Below are 16,984 nucleotides of genomic sequence, written 5' to 3'. Positions count from 1 at the left end.
CCACTGGACACGGACGGCAGCAGACTGCCCCCACCCCTGATGTGTATCCCAGGGACACCCCAGACATAGCGGTAGAGCACGGAGAGTTAAGCAGGTAGAGGATCACCGGGAGGGTGCTGTGGGGGCGGGGGGGGGGGGGGGGGGGGGGGGGGGGGGGGGGATGCCGCCAAGGCATGTAAAGTGCATTCTCCCCCCCACCCGAAGCACGGAATACCACATGCAGGTGATGGGTGCAAGCATGCACTCAGCCAATGGACAGGAGTCAGACTATGGTATAGAATGAGGAGCACCAGAGCTCATCTCACAGCAGGCTATCATCACACCCCCCTACCTTGTATACTGACCCTCTGATAGTGCCAACACAAGCCCATAAGCCTGGCGTGGTATGTCATAGACCCTCCCGGGTTGGGGGGGGGGGGTGTTGGGATGGTGGGCGGGAAGCAGAAAAGGGGGGAGATGACAGATGAAGCCATGAGAAGCGAGCAAGGCGGGCCTTCCTGGTTGGCGGGCAAGCTGGACCCCACCTGTTGCCGTCCTCCGGCTGCCACCCTTGTGTCCTCCATGGGCTCGTCCTCCAGCCCCTCTTGCAGTAGTTCTTTAATGTCCTCCTCAGTGGCCGCATGTTCCTCCTCCTCCACCTTCAGCTCATCACCCCGCTGCTGTGCCATGTTGCAGAGGGCACAGCAGACCACCACAAAGCAGGCAACTCTCCGGGGGATGTATTGCGATGCACCACTGGAGCGGTTAAGGAATCGGAACAGCATTTTAAACAGTCCAATGCACCGGCCAATGCCATCCCGGGTGGCCACATGGGCCTCGTTATATCAGGTCTCCACATTGGTCACCGGCTTCAGTACTGACGTTATTAGCCAGATCTTCAGCGGGTGCCCCTTATTCCTTTTTGAGGTGAGATATCCACTTTGGTGGCAAATTCAAGGCAGCAGACTATTATCTGCATGGCCATAAATTAGGAGAGGATAACATGCAGTCACCAGTCACTGAAGATAAGCATGCAGGTAGGTGCAGCAGACGTTAAAGAAGGCAAATGGTATGCTGGTCTTCATTGCGAGAGTATTTGAGTACAGGAGCAGGAATGTCTTCTTTGGTGGGGCCACACTTGGAATATTGTGTACAGTTTTGGTCTCCTTATCTGAGGAAGGATGTTTTAGCTATGGGAGGAGTGCAGCGAAGGTTTACCAGACTGATTCCAGGGATGTATGAGGAGAGATTGAATTGGTTAGGATTGTATTCACTGGAGTTCAGAAGAATGAGGGGGATCTCATAAAAAACTATAAAATTCTAACAGGACTAGACAGGGTAGAAGCAGCAAGGTTGTTCCTGATGGTAGGTGTGTCCAGAACCAGGGGTCACAGTCTGATTTATTTTTAAATTTAGAGTGCCCAATTCTTTTATCCCCCCAATTAAGGCACAATTAATGTTGTCAATCCGCCTACCCTGCATATCATTTTTGGGTTGTGGGGGCGAGACTCACACAGACACAGGGAAAATGTGCAAACTCCACATGGACAGTGACCTGGTTCGAACTCGGGTCCTCGGTGCCGTGAGGCAACAGTGCTAGCCATTGTGCCACGATGCTGCCCTTCATTTAGGACAGAGAAGAGGAGAAATGTCTTCACCCAGAGAGTGGAATTCATTACCACAAGCGGTTGAGCCCAAAACATTGTATGGTTTCAAGAAGCAGTTAGATATAGCACTTAGGGCGAAGAGGATCAAAGGAAATGGGGGAAAGTGGGATTAAGCTATTTAGTTGGGTGTTCAGCCATGATCATATTGAATGGTGGAGCAGCCTTGAAGGGCTGAATGGCCTCCTCCTGCTCCTATTTTTTAAATGTTTTCTATGTTACTAATGTAGAGAAAGCAACTTAAGAAGTAAAGAACAGTGGATGCACCTTTCTTTTAATTCAGAGCAGAGAACATGACATTTGCAATGACACAAACTTTTACTTCGGCCTTGCTGTTGTTGGACCTCTGATCAAGATAATTGGCTTATTTTAGTTATTTTCAGCGAGCTTTAGTGTAGGCACTTTGTGGCTGATTTTTTACGTTGGCTGGGGATGGAAGTGGACGAGTGCTAAAAACAGTGACGTTGACCCGAATCCTGGATCCAACCGAACCTGGGCACTTTTTGCAGAGGGAAGCCTGGAGGGGAAGAGGGGGTGGTGGTTCATGCAACAGAGATAATTGCTCGCAAGCGGTGGATAGGCAAACATTAAGACAAATTATAAGAGACAGACTGTTGGTCTACAGGTTTCCACAGGTGGTAGGGGCCAGTTCAACTACAGAATGATGGCCTCCAGACAGCAGACCAGAGGGCGAGTGCTTCAGGCAGGCTTACAGGTCCTCCTTGCCTGCACCTTAGCCCCTACAGGTCACCTGTAGAGAAGATCCCTCCCACTGTGGTGAACCTGGGTGCCAAAAGCTCATTTTATTGTAGATTTTAAAAAGTTGGAGAATGTCTCCATTCTGAAGTGCCCTCTTCCTTACTTAACTCCCATTGCAGCCTGTTGCACCTTTCAAGCTGGATGGACTCTCATTGGCCATCCAAATTTGAGAGACTACAGTACCAACCATTTTTACTTGGATGGCGATCCTGACCTCTAGCTATTAATTGGCAGCCCCGGGGTAAAGCACAACAAGTGAATGTTTCTTACAGTGCAGGCTTCTGCTTCACACTGCAGTCTGATGTAGTATTCAAAAGCCCACAGAAAAAATTCTGCCCTTTGTTTTCCTTTGCATGGCATTGTAGTAGTGAGATGAAATGAAAAGCATGTATTTTCCTATGAAGCACCCCTGTCCCAACATACTGAGGTTTAACTTAAACCTTGCTTGGACTTAACTATTTATTTCCTTTCAAGATAAAATTATTTAAATATTCACAGAATGGTTACAATGCAGAAGGAGGCCATTCAACCAGTCTTGTCGAAGCTGGCTCTCCAAAGGAGCAATTTACACACCCTGGCCTTCTCCCTGTAGCCCTGCACGTTCTTCCTTTTTACATAATGATCCAATATACCTTGATTGAACCTGTCGCCACCCTGCTCTCAGTCAGTACATTCCAGATCCCAACCACTCGTTGTGTGAAAATATTTTTCCTCATGTCTCCATTGCTTCTTTTGCCAGTTATCTTAAATCTATGTTATTGATCCGTCTACCGATGGGAACAGCTTTTTCCTATCTACTCTGTCCACACCTCTCATGATTTTGCATTGCTCCATCAAATTTCCTCTCAACTTTCTCTCCTCCAAGGAAAACAGTCCCAACCTCTCAAATCTATCCACATGAAGGCCCTTCTTCCAGGAACCATTTTCATGAAACATGTTTCAGTTGCTATTGAGCGGGTTTTCGTCTGGGCAATGCTGTTTGCAATAGATGATGGCTGCCAACTGAGATGTTGTCCTTGCTGAAAATCTCAGCTCTGCAGTGCAGGTCGTCAGGGCTCACTTCAAGGGTTGCGGGGTACTTTTATGGGGCGATGGGGGAACACAAGGAGGATTTTGTACTTCAGAGAGCACTTTTCCTGGGTGCCGCCCCCATACCGTCAAGCTCTGTTGCATGACTTGTTGTCCATCCTGAAGGGTTCAGGAGAAGGAGACCAAGCAGTGTGTACTCCTGAGCCTGGCCCCGGGCGAGAGGTGGTGGAAGAGTTCCTGAGTAAGTTTGAAGATTGGCTGCCATGTATCGGTGATCTTGATCTGGAAACTGGGTGTATCAGATAGGGTGGAGCACAACGTTTCCTGTCTTCAAGGCTAGGGGTTGGTCTGGCCTATTGACCACATCCTGTATCGTTCTCATAAGGGGTTGGAGGTGGCCAAACCGGTCGAGTCATACCTCTGGCTGGGGTCTTGACTGTAGACCGCCTGGGCATTAGCGAGACGGCATGGCGGAAGTAATGATGTCTCGTCTTACGATTGTCGGAATCCGTGCGAGATCCTGAGGAGTGCTCGTTGATCCTGCTTGATCCGTTGATTTTGCTTTCTATGTGTGACTGGGAAGATGTCTTTATCCTGAGAACTGCCCTGCAGCTCGTCTGTTATCCTGAAAATTACTCCCTGTTGATCATGTTGCTGTTTTCTTGATGCTGTCTTTTTTCTTACATGGAAATATGAAATAGGGATGTGGTGGCCTCTACTGTTGGTTATCCTGATTTAGCAAAGGGGAAATGGGATTTATGCACAGATTCCCTCCTAATTGCAATCTTTCCTTAGTGTCTTATAATCCTTGTGACTGGAGAAGAGGGTATTCCTCATCACCCCCTGTCTCGTTTAAAAGGGTGGCATGGTGGCACAGTGGTTAGCAATGCTGCCTCACAACGCCGGGGCATGGGTTCAATTCTAGCCTTGGGTGACTGTCTGTGTGGAGTTTGCATATTCTCACAGTGTCTGCTTGAGATTCCTCCGGTTGCTCCAGTTTCCTCCCATGGTCGAAAAATGAATTGGCCATCCTAACTTTCCCCTTAGTGTTTAAAGATGTGCAGGTTTGGTGGGGTTCCAGGGATAGGGCAGGGGAGTTGGCCCAGACAGGGTGCTCTTTCACAGGGTAGGTGCAGACTCGATGGGCTGAATGGCCTCCTTATGCACTGTAGGAGTTGAGCCAGAACGGGGAGAGGGGTGGAAGTTTGGGGTTGGTACGATTAGTTTGTCTAGCTGTGATTGAGGATAGTCATCCCAGTTAGAGCTAATCCGTTTCTGGTTTTGTTTCTCTTTTTTTCTTCTTTAGATTTGAATTTTAGCTAGTTTTGTTATTAGAGTAGGCTGAAGTGGAATTGGTGATGAGAGTGGCCCTGGATATCCTTTATATGGTGGTGGTTACTGTAACTCGGTTGGGTGACCCCTCCCTGTTTCTTTTCCCCTTTTTTCATCAGGGCGAACAGTGTGCTGCACCTGGGTATGGTCTGGATTCATGGAATGGGTGGAGGTTCTCGGGTGGTGGGGGAAGTGGGTCGGCCCTCCCGCCCAGGATGCCTTATTGATGGGTATTTGGACTGTTTTTCTCGCAGACTGAGATCCCCTCCTAGCTAGGGTTAGAGTGATTATCCTTTCTCACCTTGTGTGAGTGAAGGTGGTGCATTACCCTGGGTAGGGTTGGGGGGTGCAGACTCAGCATGTTATGGGTTTTGGGGTTGTGTGGAAGATCCCGGGGACACAATTTACTGAGTTATGCCAGACCCGGTGCGGGGATGGTATCTTGTTGTCCCTGAGGATCGGAGGTGCCCATTTTTCAGGGCGCCTGTGATGGGGAGGCCCGGAGAGGCTGGATTCAGTCCCTGGGGATGGAACTTTGGGGATGGGCTGAGCACTGTCCTTAGTAGATTTTTTTCCCCCTGGGATAGGTGTGATTCTCGCCGTATTGACTGGTTGCTGGTTCTCATCATTGGTGTGTCACAGAAAGCTGCCCGAGAAGTTGGGGGTGTGGGTTGGATACTCATTCCCTGTTCTGTTGCCCTTTGCCCACCCATTCTACCAATCTGTCTTTATCTTTTTAAAAATCATTTATGGGATGCGTGCATCACTGGTTAGGCCAGCATTTATTGCCCATCCCTGGTTGTCCTTCAGGAGGTGGTGGTAAGCTGCCTTCTTGAACCTCTGCAGTCCCTGAGGTGTAGGTACACCTACAGTGCTGTCAGGGAGAGAGTTCCAGGATTTTGTGCCAGTGAAAGTGAAGGAACAGCGAAATATTTCCAAGTCAGGGTGGTGAGTGATTTGAGGTGGTGGGATTCCCAGGTATTTGCTGCTCTTGTCCTTCTAGATGGTAACAGTCATGGGTTTGGAAGGTACTGTCTCTAAGGAACAATGGCAAATTACTTTATTGATTGATTGATATTTATTGTCACATGTACCGAGTACAGTGAAAAGTATTTTTCTGCGGGCAAAGGTACGTACATAGTAGACAAAAGAATAATCGACAGAGTACATTGAAAAATGGTACATTAACAAATAGTGATTGGTTACAGTGCAGAACAAGGGGCAAACAAGCTGGTGGAGGGTTTGAATGTTTGTGGAAGGGGGAGCAATCAAGCAGGCTGCTTTGTCCTGGATGGTGTCAAGCTTCTTGAGGGTTGTTTGAGCTGCATTCATTCAGGCAAGTGGAAAGTATTCCATTACACTCCTGACTTGTGCCTTGTAGATGGTGGACATCTTTGGGGAGTCAGGAGGTGAGCTACTTGCCGTAGGATTCCAAGCCTTCGACCTGTCCTGGTAGCCACATTATTAATATGGCTAGTCCAGTTCAGTCTCTGATCAATGGTAATCCCCAGAATGTTGATTGTGGGGGATTCAGCAATGGTAATGCCATTGAATGGCAAGGGCGGTGGTTAGATCCTGGGACTTGTGTGGTGCGAAGGTAACTTGTCACTTGTTAGCCCAAGATTAGATATTGTCCCAATCTTAATGCATTTGGGCATAGACTGCTTCATTATCTGAGGAGTTGCGAATGGTTCTGAACATTGTGCAGTACTATACAGTCACCTGCAAACATCCCCACTTCTGACCTTATGACGGAAGGGAGGTCATTGAAGATGGCTGGGCCGAGGACACTACCCTCAGGAACTCCTGCAGTGATACCCTGGAGCTGAGAAGATTGACCTCCAACAACCACAACCATCTTCCTTTGTGCAAGGTATGACTTCAACCAGCGGAGACTTTTCCCCGATTCCCATTAACTCCAGTTTAACAAGGGTTCCTTGATGCCATACTTGGTCAAATGCTGCCTTGATGTCTGGGGCCATCACTTCACCTCACCTCTGACATTCAGCACTTATGTCCACGTTTGAACCAATGCGGTAATGAAGTCAGGAGCTGAATGACCCTGGCGGAACCCAAACTGAGAGTCCGTTAGCAGATTATTGCGAGTAAGTGCCGCTATGATGACTCCTTCCATCACTTCGCTGATGATGGAGAGTAGATTGGGCGGTAATTGGCTTGCATGGATTTGTCCTGTTTCTTGTGTAAAGGACACATTTGGGCAATTTTCCACATTGCCGGGTAGATGCCAGTGTTGTAGCTGTACTGGAACAGCTTGGCTAGAGGTGCGGCAAGTTCTGGAGCACAAAAGTACTATTGATGGAATATTGTTAGGGCCATTAGCCTTTGCAGTATCCAGTGCGATCAACCATTTCTTGTGAATCATCTTGGCTGAAGACTAACATTTGTGATGCTGGGGACGTCTGGAGGAGATCGAGATGGATCATCAATTCTGCATTTCTGGCTGAAGATCATTGTGAATACCTCAGCCGTTGACATTATCCTCGTCATAGTTTACAATTTTTTCAATTTTCTTATCATCTAGGAATTTATAAATTGTGCCGTTTACACCAAGGTCTAGATCATTAACATACATGAGGAAGATCAATCACGAAGGAACTCCACTACAAATCTTCCTCCAGTCCGAAATACATCCCTTAACCAATGCTTTCTGATTCCTGTCACTCAGACAAATGTGGATCCATGTCACTACTGTCCCTTTCATTCCACAAGTTATACCTTTGCTCAGAAGTCTGTTGTGCAGCACTTTATCACATGCCTTTGGCAGTCCACGTACACCACATCAACAACTTACCCCCCTCTCTTACTCCAAGTTTTGTTCTGGATGATTGCCTCCTATTTGTAAACAGCAAAAATTGGTTTAAATTGGCGAATGCAAGAGGATTTCCTTTTGTTTTTCCAATAGGTTTATTCAACTGTATGCCAGAACCTCTGGACATCAACCTCTGGAACTGTAACCTGTATTATGTGTACGTTGTAGGATATTACGTGCACATCAGTAGACGCAAAATCATAGAAGACAACATAACAAACACACTGCTAATATCAACAGATCATGGACGTGCAGCAAATTTGCCATAATCACACAGAAACAGTACTGAAATGGTTAGAAAAAACCTTTCTTTATAGCAATAATTTTAAACTCACCATTAGGAATAAAGTCAGAAATGATTCATACCTGTTTTTTTCTGTAATCTTTTGCAGCTTTTGGTTTAAAGTGTGACACTCTGTTTTCAATTTGTTTATGAGTCCGTTCTGGGAACTAAGTAGTATCTCCAGTTCATTAACTATAATAAAATCAGAAGAGTTTATATTACATCAGACTATTAAGAGATAATTGATTTTCCATCTGAATTTTATCTCCCACTTCTCAATCCTTCTTTCTCTTGAAGCAATGACAAATGGAAGTACAACAAGTGAAATCAATCTTTTACAGATAATGACATATATTTTCCAATTGTAATGCCAATGGTAATCCATTCATTTTGGACTTATGATCTGGCTTCTAAAATGCTAATCTAAGTGCAATCCTTTAATTTCACACATGTTTTAATGGAACTGGCATTAATATGCCATCCTTGGTTTAAACATTTATATCTTTTTAAAAAATGTTTGTATTAAAGATTTGCCATTTACAATAAATTTGATAACAAAACCAACATCACAAACAATGAATGTAACATAGAACATAACAAAAACACAACCAACTGTATTCACCTCACCCACAAAAGAAAGAAAAAATAAACCTCCCCCGCCACCACCTAAACCCCTCCTGTAATAAGCTGCATGCAATGTACAGTGTGGGGATGACTGCTTTCCCCGTGCTCTTAGCTGAGAACATGAACACGTGATTGACCCTGCGAAGGGTCTCACTCCACAATTCACCATCCAGAATGGGACCCAGTTCACCTTCTCATTTTGTACTCACTTCACTCAATGGAGCTAACTCTGCTGAGTGGATTTGGCCACATGTCCTGAAATAGACTCAGACCCGGCCATAAACAAAATCCTCTTCAACAGGGAAGAGGGAGGTGCCATGGGGACAGAGGTGTAGAGCCAAGCCCTCTGTCGCTTTGGAGAAAAGCCCCATGGATCCTTGGAGTCTTACCCGCCCAAATAAAGCAGGATATTAATTTGTTTATTTTGATATAAAAGGACTTGGGGAGAAAAATGGGGAGACAGTGAAAAAGAAATTAAAATCCCAGGAGAAAGGGCATTCATTTTCTTTAAGGTATTTTATTCCAAACTTTTTTTAAAATTCAGTTGTGGAATGTGAGCGTTGCTGGTTAGGCCAGCATTTATTGCCCATCGCTAGTTGCCCTTCAGAAGGTGGTGTGAATTACCTCCTTGAACCGCTGCAGTCCTTGAAGTGTAGGTACAGCCACTGTACTGTTAGGGAGGGAGTTCCAGGATGTTGTCCAGCGTCAGTAAAGGAATGCCGATATATTTCCAAGTCAGGGTGGTGAGTGACTTGGTGGGGTTCCCAGGTAGCTACTGCTCTTGCCCTTCTCGCTGATAATGGTTGTGGGTTCATAAGATGCTGTCTAAGGAACCTTGGTGAGTTACTGCAGTGCATCTTGTAGATGGTACACGCAGCTGCCACTGTTCATTGGTGGTGGAGGGTTTGAATGTTTGTCAAAAGGGGGAGCAATCAAGCCCGCTGCTTTGTCCTGGACGGTGTTGAGCTTCTTGGAGCTGCACCCATCCAGGCAAGTGGAGAGTATTCCATTACACTCCTGACTTGTGCCTTGAAGGTAGTGGACAAGCTTTGGGGGGGGGGACCAGAAGGTGAGTTACTCTCAGTAGGATTCCTAGCCTTTGACCTCCCCTGGTAGCCACAGTATTAATATAGCTAGTCCAGTTCAGTTTTTGATCAATGATAACCCCATGATGTTGATTGTAGGGAATTCAGTAATGGTAATGCCATTGAATGTCAAGGGGCAGTGGTTAGATCCTCTCTTGTAGGAGATGGTCATTGCCTGACACTTGTGTGGCACAAATGTAACTTGCCACTTGTCAGCCCAAGCCTGGATATTGTCCAGGTCTTGCTGCATTTGGACATGGACTGCTTCATGACCTGAGGAGTCATGAATGGTGCTGAACATTGTGCAGTCATCCGCAAACATCCCCATTTCTGACCTTATGATGGAAGGGAGGTCATTGATGAAGCAGCTGAAGAGTTTGGACCTAGTAGACTGCTTTGAGGAACTCCTACAGTGATGTCCTGGAGTTGACATGATTGACCTCCAACCACCATAACCATCTTCCTTGGTTCCAGTTATGACTCCAACCAGGTATGATTCCAACATGTTCAACATAGTAACAGAACTTTAACATCCACCAGATTGGACAGTTTGTACATTTTTCCCATTCCCCCCCCCCCCCCCCCCCCCCCCGCCCTCAAACCCCACCCCAATGACAAGCAGCTCTTCAAATATAGCCATGAACAGCCTCCACCAAAACTCAAAGCCAACCCCCCCTTTCCAGGAGCAACATTTTCTCAAAAAGCGTATATTCCGGTACCTGAGGGAATGAGGGCAGCTCCTTGCACACACAATCCTCCACCTGCCAATATCTGAACTCACTCCCCCGTGGTAACTCGCACTTCTCCTGCAGTTCCTCTAGCCCAGCTTACTTGCCCTGCACAAACATGTGCTATACTAGCCCTTCTTCCCGCCATCTCTTGTACATCCCATCCATCCACCCTACGCAAATCTGCTTCCCACACAGTGGAGTCATCACCAATATGTGCCCCAGTTCAAAGTGCCTTCTCAGCTGGTTCCAGATTTATATGGACGACTCCACCACAGTGCTACTACTTCCTCGGAGTGATCGGCAGCGGGGGCCCTCAGGCTCGTCCTCTTGCACGACTCCTCCTCTAACCTGACTCAGTCTGCCCCTCCCCTCACACTCACTTCTCACCTTTTCCACATTTCTGCCCAATTCAGCAAATTGGGGAGCACCTGCCCCATTTCCCGCCTCTGCCTTTGCAACAACATCCTACTAACTCTCGGCTCCATCCCTGCCCACACAAATTCCGAGATGAACGCTTCTACCTTCTGAAAAAAGGATTTTGGGAGGAAAATAGGTGGGACTGAAAATCAAACAAGAATCTGGCAGCATGTTCATCTTTACCGCCTGTACCCTCCCCGCCGATATCAAATACAGACTATCCCACCAATCCCGTCAGGTTCCACCTGTGCATCATGGTCCACTCATCCCGTACCTGGATCTCCAAACACCGGAGCCTCTCCCTTGCCATCTTAAATGGCAGAGCCCCTAGATTCGCCCGCCACCCCGAAACGTTTACCGGGAAAACCTCGCTTTTCCCAACATTCAATTTATAGTCTGAGAAGGCCCCAAATTTCTTCAGTATGCCCATGATTCTGCCCATGCTTTCTAACGAGTCCATCACAAACAGCAGCAGGTCATCAGCATACAGTGACACCCAGTGCTCCTTGTCCCCCTCAATCCCCCGCCACTAAGCCGAGACACGAAATGCCATCTCCAAGGGCTCAATGCCAGTGCGAACAGTAGTGGGGACAGGAGACATCCTTGACTCATTCCCCTGTGCACCCCAAAATACCCCATGTTTGTCTCATTTGTTCACACATTTGTCTTAGGGGTGGCATACAACAACGGAACCCATGCCACAAACCTCGGCGCAAACCAAGCCTCCCCAGGATTTCGAACAAATACCTCCACCCTACCTGGTCAAAAACCTTCTCTGCGTCCATTGACACTATCACCTCTGGTACACGCCCTCCCCGACGGGGTCATAATCACGTCTAGCAACCTCCTAATGTTACTAGAAAGTTGCCTCCCCTTCACAAGCTCCGATTGGTCCTCCGACACCACCTCTGATACACACCCCTTCAACCTTCTTGCCAATACCTTTGCCAGGACTTTCACGTCCATATTCAGCAGCGAGATGGGCCTATAGGACCCGCCTTCCAGCAGACCCTTCCCCTTTTTTGGGATCAGCAAAATCGATGCATCCGCCAGTGTAGCCAGCAGTCCCTCTTCTCTACCCCTTCATTGAACATACCCAGAAGGTGGGGGGCCAACTCCATCTCAAACTGCTTATAAAATTGCACCGGGAAGCCGTCCGGCCCCAGCGCCTTGCCCAACTGCATCATGCCAATGCCCTCCATCAACTCTTTTAGCCCTAATAGTTCCTTTAGCCATTATGTTCTCCTAATAATTCCTCAGATTAGTGCCAATTGTGGGCCACCTGGATCCCCAGATAACAAAAGCTAGTCTCGGCAGGGCGAAAAGGTAGCATCCCCAGCTGGGCTCTCCTTCTCTGGGGGTTCAGCAGCAAACAGTCACTCTTGTCCAAGTTCAACTTAAGGAGCCAAAACTCCAAAGCAGCTTCATTATCTTGTCAATATAGGGAACTGGGTCCGTAATATAAAGTAGGTCATCCACGTGAAGGGACACCCAATGCTTCATCCCTCCCCGATTGATCTCATTCCAGCTATTAGAGGACCTCAGCACTATAGCGAGTGGATCTATTGCCAAAGCAAACAGCAGTGGGGACAGTGGAGGCCCCGGTCTCGTGCCCTTATTCAATGGGAAGTAACCACAGTTCAGGGCATTCATACGAACACTAGCACAGGGGGCTCTATACCGTAGTTGAATCCAGGAAATAAACTTGTGGACAAATCCAAAACCTCCCAGGAATCTCAGATAGTCCCACTCCACTCTTATAAGTGCCTTTTCGTCATCAAGGGAAACAATCACTTCAATTCGGGCACTGGAAAGGGGAAAAGGACAACGTTTAGTAAGCGACAATTGTCGACCCTTAACAAAGACAGTCTTATCCTCCGAGATCACCTCTGGGAGGCAGGGCTCCAGCCAAAGCGCCAGCACTTTGGCAGGTACTTAACATCAGCATTTAGGACTGAGATAGGTCGATACAATCCACATTGCTGGGTCTTTAGGGCGGAAACTAGGCTGTCGGTCGAGTTGTTTACTTGTACAATCTCGCGGGAAGCTGCCTGTCACTTTAGCTGGTGAGCTAAAAGGTGACTGGCCTGCTCCAGGCACTTACAAAGCATGTCCCTTGAGCGTTGCTGCTAGCCTGCCACTCTGTCTGTTGACAGTAGCTCGAATTCTGTCTGCAGCTTTTTCCTACTTGCCAACAAGTAGGGTAGGTGGGGGATAGTGGTATTGTCACTGGACTAGAATTCCAGAGACACAGAGTACTCAGGGTCCCAGGTTCAAATCCCACCACTGCATATGGTGAAATTCAAATTCAATAAAAATCTGGAATGAAACGACTAGTGATGACCATGCCGATTGTCGTAAAAACCCATCTGGTTCACTAATGTCCTTTCAGGAAGGAAATCTGCCATCCTTACCTGGTCTGGCCTACATGTGACTCCAGACCCACAGCACCTTCTGACATCATCCTCAAATCCCCCCCCCCCCCCCCCCCCCCCCCCCCCCCCCCCCACACTGACCTACAGCACTCATCAGAACCCCTTCCTACTTAGGAGCAGTACCCAATCTTGCCAGTTGTCATTGACCCCTGATCTGCCAGGCATCCAGTTCACATTATCCCCATTTGTGTTCCTGTAGGAGAAGATCGCCAAGAGAGAGCAAATGGGAGGTGGGATGCCTGAGCTGAGGATCCTGACTCCATTTGAGGAAAGGGCCATGGAGCTCGCAGGGGAGGACCAGGAAAGGGCCTACACGGAGAGAGAGGTTGGCCTGTGTGAGAAAAGTAAGGAGCTGCTGCACCTTCATCTAGATCATCAGTCTCAAATGAGTACTTTCTTGTCCAAATACTTGACCAGGCTATGTACCAAAAAGATGTCCTGCCTATGAGCCTGGCCCACCAACCAGTAGTGCCCCACCACCCACCTTTGAAAGCACCTCGGAGGAGATCTCAGAGAATTACACATGGCGTGCCATGTGCAATATCCATCCATCTCAGACACACACACACCGAGGCAGGCTTCTGGGTCACTTTCTGGTGTGCACCACACTGCTTCTAATACAACATCAGGTGGAGGCAGTAAAGTCTCAGGGGTCAGACAGTCAGAGGCTCTGTTGGTTGCCTGGACACAGCTGTGCCCCAATCAGGTGCTGTGCCTCTGGACATGTTCATCCGTCAGCTGCTTCAAATGCACTGGCAGTGCCTGGAATACCAGAAGGGGTTGTCAGCAATACTTCTGGAATTACACGGCCGAATAGATGAGTCCCAAAGATTCCTGTTGTAGGAAATGTTGCTGGTGATGTGTGGCACCCAGGCCAATACTCCTAGGGTGGTGGCCGCAGCAGAAAGCCTGGGATAAGATGTCAGATTCATGACTGCTGAACTCCGAAGCATGGCTCAGTCCATGAGGACCATGGCTGAGGGGTTCAGCACTGTAGCCACCTGGGGTGACCACTGCCCAACACAAAATGGAATATTGCAAGGAATGCAGGGAAAATGGACATGTTGATAAAGCAACTTGCAAAACGCTTGTGTATTCTGGCTGCTGCAGAAACCAGTTCTGAATGCTGCAGAAACCAGACAATACTGTGAAAGAAAACAAGTTAACATACTAATGAGGCGATACCGGGTGATCCCCAGGTACAATGGAAACAAGTTAACACAAATCGATACATTAAATGGAAGGCCAGACTTCTTAGCGCCAAAGGAAGTCCAAAACAATAAGTCCCAAGAACCGCCCCAGTGATCGAGGAACTGCCCCGTTATTGGGGAATTTAAATCAATCGATTGGGAAGAGAACCAATCGATTGCGAGTGTATAGAGGGTCCGCCCAGGTGGGCGCAAGACCCTGAGAGGAGTATAAGACAGAGACCGCGACCCCAGCTCTGTCTCTCTGCCAGCCTCTCCTTGACTAGCCAGCCCTCCCAGCAGAACATCTTAGCAGCTCTCGAAGAACCTTGAGAAGGAGAGGCCTGGATAGTAGCTGCCAGCACGTAAGTATCATACAACGCACGCTACGAGAGTAGACACTCCTGACCCCCTTTAGTCCATAACTACTGGAAGCCTGCGGACCCAGGACAAAGCTAGAGGCCGTTGTTCCCTGATCCAGCAGTCCCCTTATCCAGATAAGTATTTGGCCTATTAGTGGTAGGATTAGCCTAGTCTTATAGTTTTATATGCATGATTAGTAGATTACTGTAATATAATAAACGTGTCTTGTTTGAACTTACTAACTGGTGTATGGATTTATTGCTTTGAACTTGAAACTTGTGGCGGTATCTTAACGATACCTGGCGACTCCAAAGCTAAGGAACGAAACAGAGCCAAATTGAGTGTTAAGCACACTCACCCAGAACGAGCAACAGCACTGTGGTTCAGACAATGATGTGCCTCCAGGACTAGCAGCGCCAAATGCCGCTGAAGCTTCTGGAGCTCATTCCTGCTTACTCTCCGACCTCTGGAGTAACCCAGGAGCCCCACAAGCACCCGATGCTCCTCCACTGCTGTAATTAACAAAATTGCCACCTCTGCTGGCTCATAGTGAGCTTGATTGGTCAGCTACAAAGGATGTGAGAGAGAAAGTGAAAGAAAGAGAGGTTAGGTTGGTGTCGCCACCGCTTAACTTCAGTACCTCCCATACCCATTGTACTTCCGGTCCTGGAAGCAGCCAGTCCTACACCTTAGACGGTGGCTACCATTCACTTACATCTCGGGTGCTCTTCCATTTCCATTGCTTGACCAGCCCCGTTCAATGCCCTCACCCCATAAGGGTTGCCTCTGTTCTCCTATCTAGTTGTCTCCTCCCTTAAACTCAACATCACTGGGGGTTCTGCGAGGCGGTTTCAATAGTTGCCCATCCCTAATGGGTAGGGTCCACCTTGAGGGCTAATGGATGCTGAATGGCAGGCACTAGGGTCGAGCACTTATGAAGACACAGTCCCTCCTGATCCCGTGCACCTAAGTGTTTATCCTTGAACCATGAGTTGTCACTCCTCTCCTTCACTTTGAGATTGTGGGCAGCTGATAAGGGTTAACTCATGAGGACCAATTAGTTTAACAGGCATGAGTCTGAGGAATGTTAGAGGGCACAACTATTTACTGTGTCAGGGATAGGCAAGGCTAATAGGCACCTTCTTGCTAAGGCTGCATCATCCTGAGATCTTATTGCTGTCAGGGCTTTACACTTAAAACTCATGGACAGCCACTCCATTCCACCAACCACACCCTCTCCCCTCCCACCTGCCCCCTCCCCCACAGGCTGGGCACCATGTTGCCTTCTCTTTCAGTGTCTCAACCACCCAGCCCTTTAGGCCCACTTCCTTTAATCCTTCCTCCCACCTCACATCCTACCTCCTCATGAGCCCAGCGCCGAGGTGCCCCGTATCTCCATGCCAATAAAGCCGACAAACTCAGCACTCACTGAACTTGACAAACAACACAAGCAGCAGACTGACAGTGCTCTAAACAATGTTTAACCAACACAGGCAGCAGGCTTCAAGGCAGCACGCACCAGCCATTCATCACCCAAACATCCTTGAACTCTCTCTCTCTCTCTCTCCACCCCCCCGCCCCCCACCACCTCAAGCTGGGCAGAGGGCTTTGTCCCTTTGGACTCCCTGGTACTAGGTGAGAGGGACGCGCATCTCCTTCCTCCCACCGTTTTTAAAAATCAGTAGTAATTCCCGCCTGCTGTTGGGTAGGAAGATTCAGTGAGGCCTGAAGATTCAACTTTAATTTTGCTAAGTACATTATAATGCATTCAAATTGATGCAAATCAGGTTTGTGGCCTTCCTGGGCGTGAAACTGATCACATCATCGGGGAGGACGCAGGAAGATTGCGATCAGAAATCTCGCTGATGAAAATCCTGTTCTTGGCCTCTCGCCATATTTTTCAACCATGATGGGTTTTGGCTAACGGATGTGCAAAATCCTGCCCGGGGGGGTTACATTTAGATTTCAGATTGTAAACCCCGAGAGAGAAGCTATATGGTCCATATCATTTCTGTTAGCTCTTTGTCAGAGCAGATCAATTCCATTGCCCTACTTTCCCGTGGCATGCACTGCTAACTTACAAATATAGCAAAACGTATGTTGTTTGCATCTTGACTGTAAAGCTGTCAGTAAACTTTCTTCTTCCACATGGGTTTAGTGTTTTTTATTTTCTATTGAGTTATTTTCTACATTACGCACCAATCATAACTTGGATTTCCATTCATTAAGCTAAAAAATAAATCCTTCAATCTATAGCTGCTATGGT

General features: G+C 47.8%; 1 protein-coding gene across 4 annotated transcripts in view; it reads right to left on the bottom strand.

The window, feature by feature from the left end:
* The window catches only part of sdccag8 (SHH signaling and ciliogenesis regulator sdccag8), a 595,448-nt gene that overhangs the window by 193,853 nt on the left and 384,611 nt on the right, over positions 1-16,984 (bottom strand). For all 4 annotated transcript variants that reach the window (XR_005462774.1, XR_005462773.1, XM_038815187.1 and 1 more), the window contains exon 15: positions 7,960-8,068. Coding sequence is in view for 2 of the 4 variants with exons in the window: in XM_038815187.1 (XP_038671115.1) it covers positions 7,960-8,068 (109 nt within the window). In the remaining 2 variants the exon portion in view is untranslated. The remainder of the gene's footprint in view (positions 1-7,959; positions 8,069-16,984) is intronic.

Source organism: Scyliorhinus canicula, chromosome 1, assembly GCF_902713615.1.
Source record: "Scyliorhinus canicula chromosome 1, sScyCan1.1, whole genome shotgun sequence".
NCBI classification, from domain to species: Eukaryota; Metazoa; Chordata; class Chondrichthyes; order Carcharhiniformes; family Scyliorhinidae; genus Scyliorhinus; species Scyliorhinus canicula.
The sequence above is the reverse complement of the archived record's forward strand: the minus strand, read 5'-3'. Positions and strand labels throughout refer to the sequence as shown.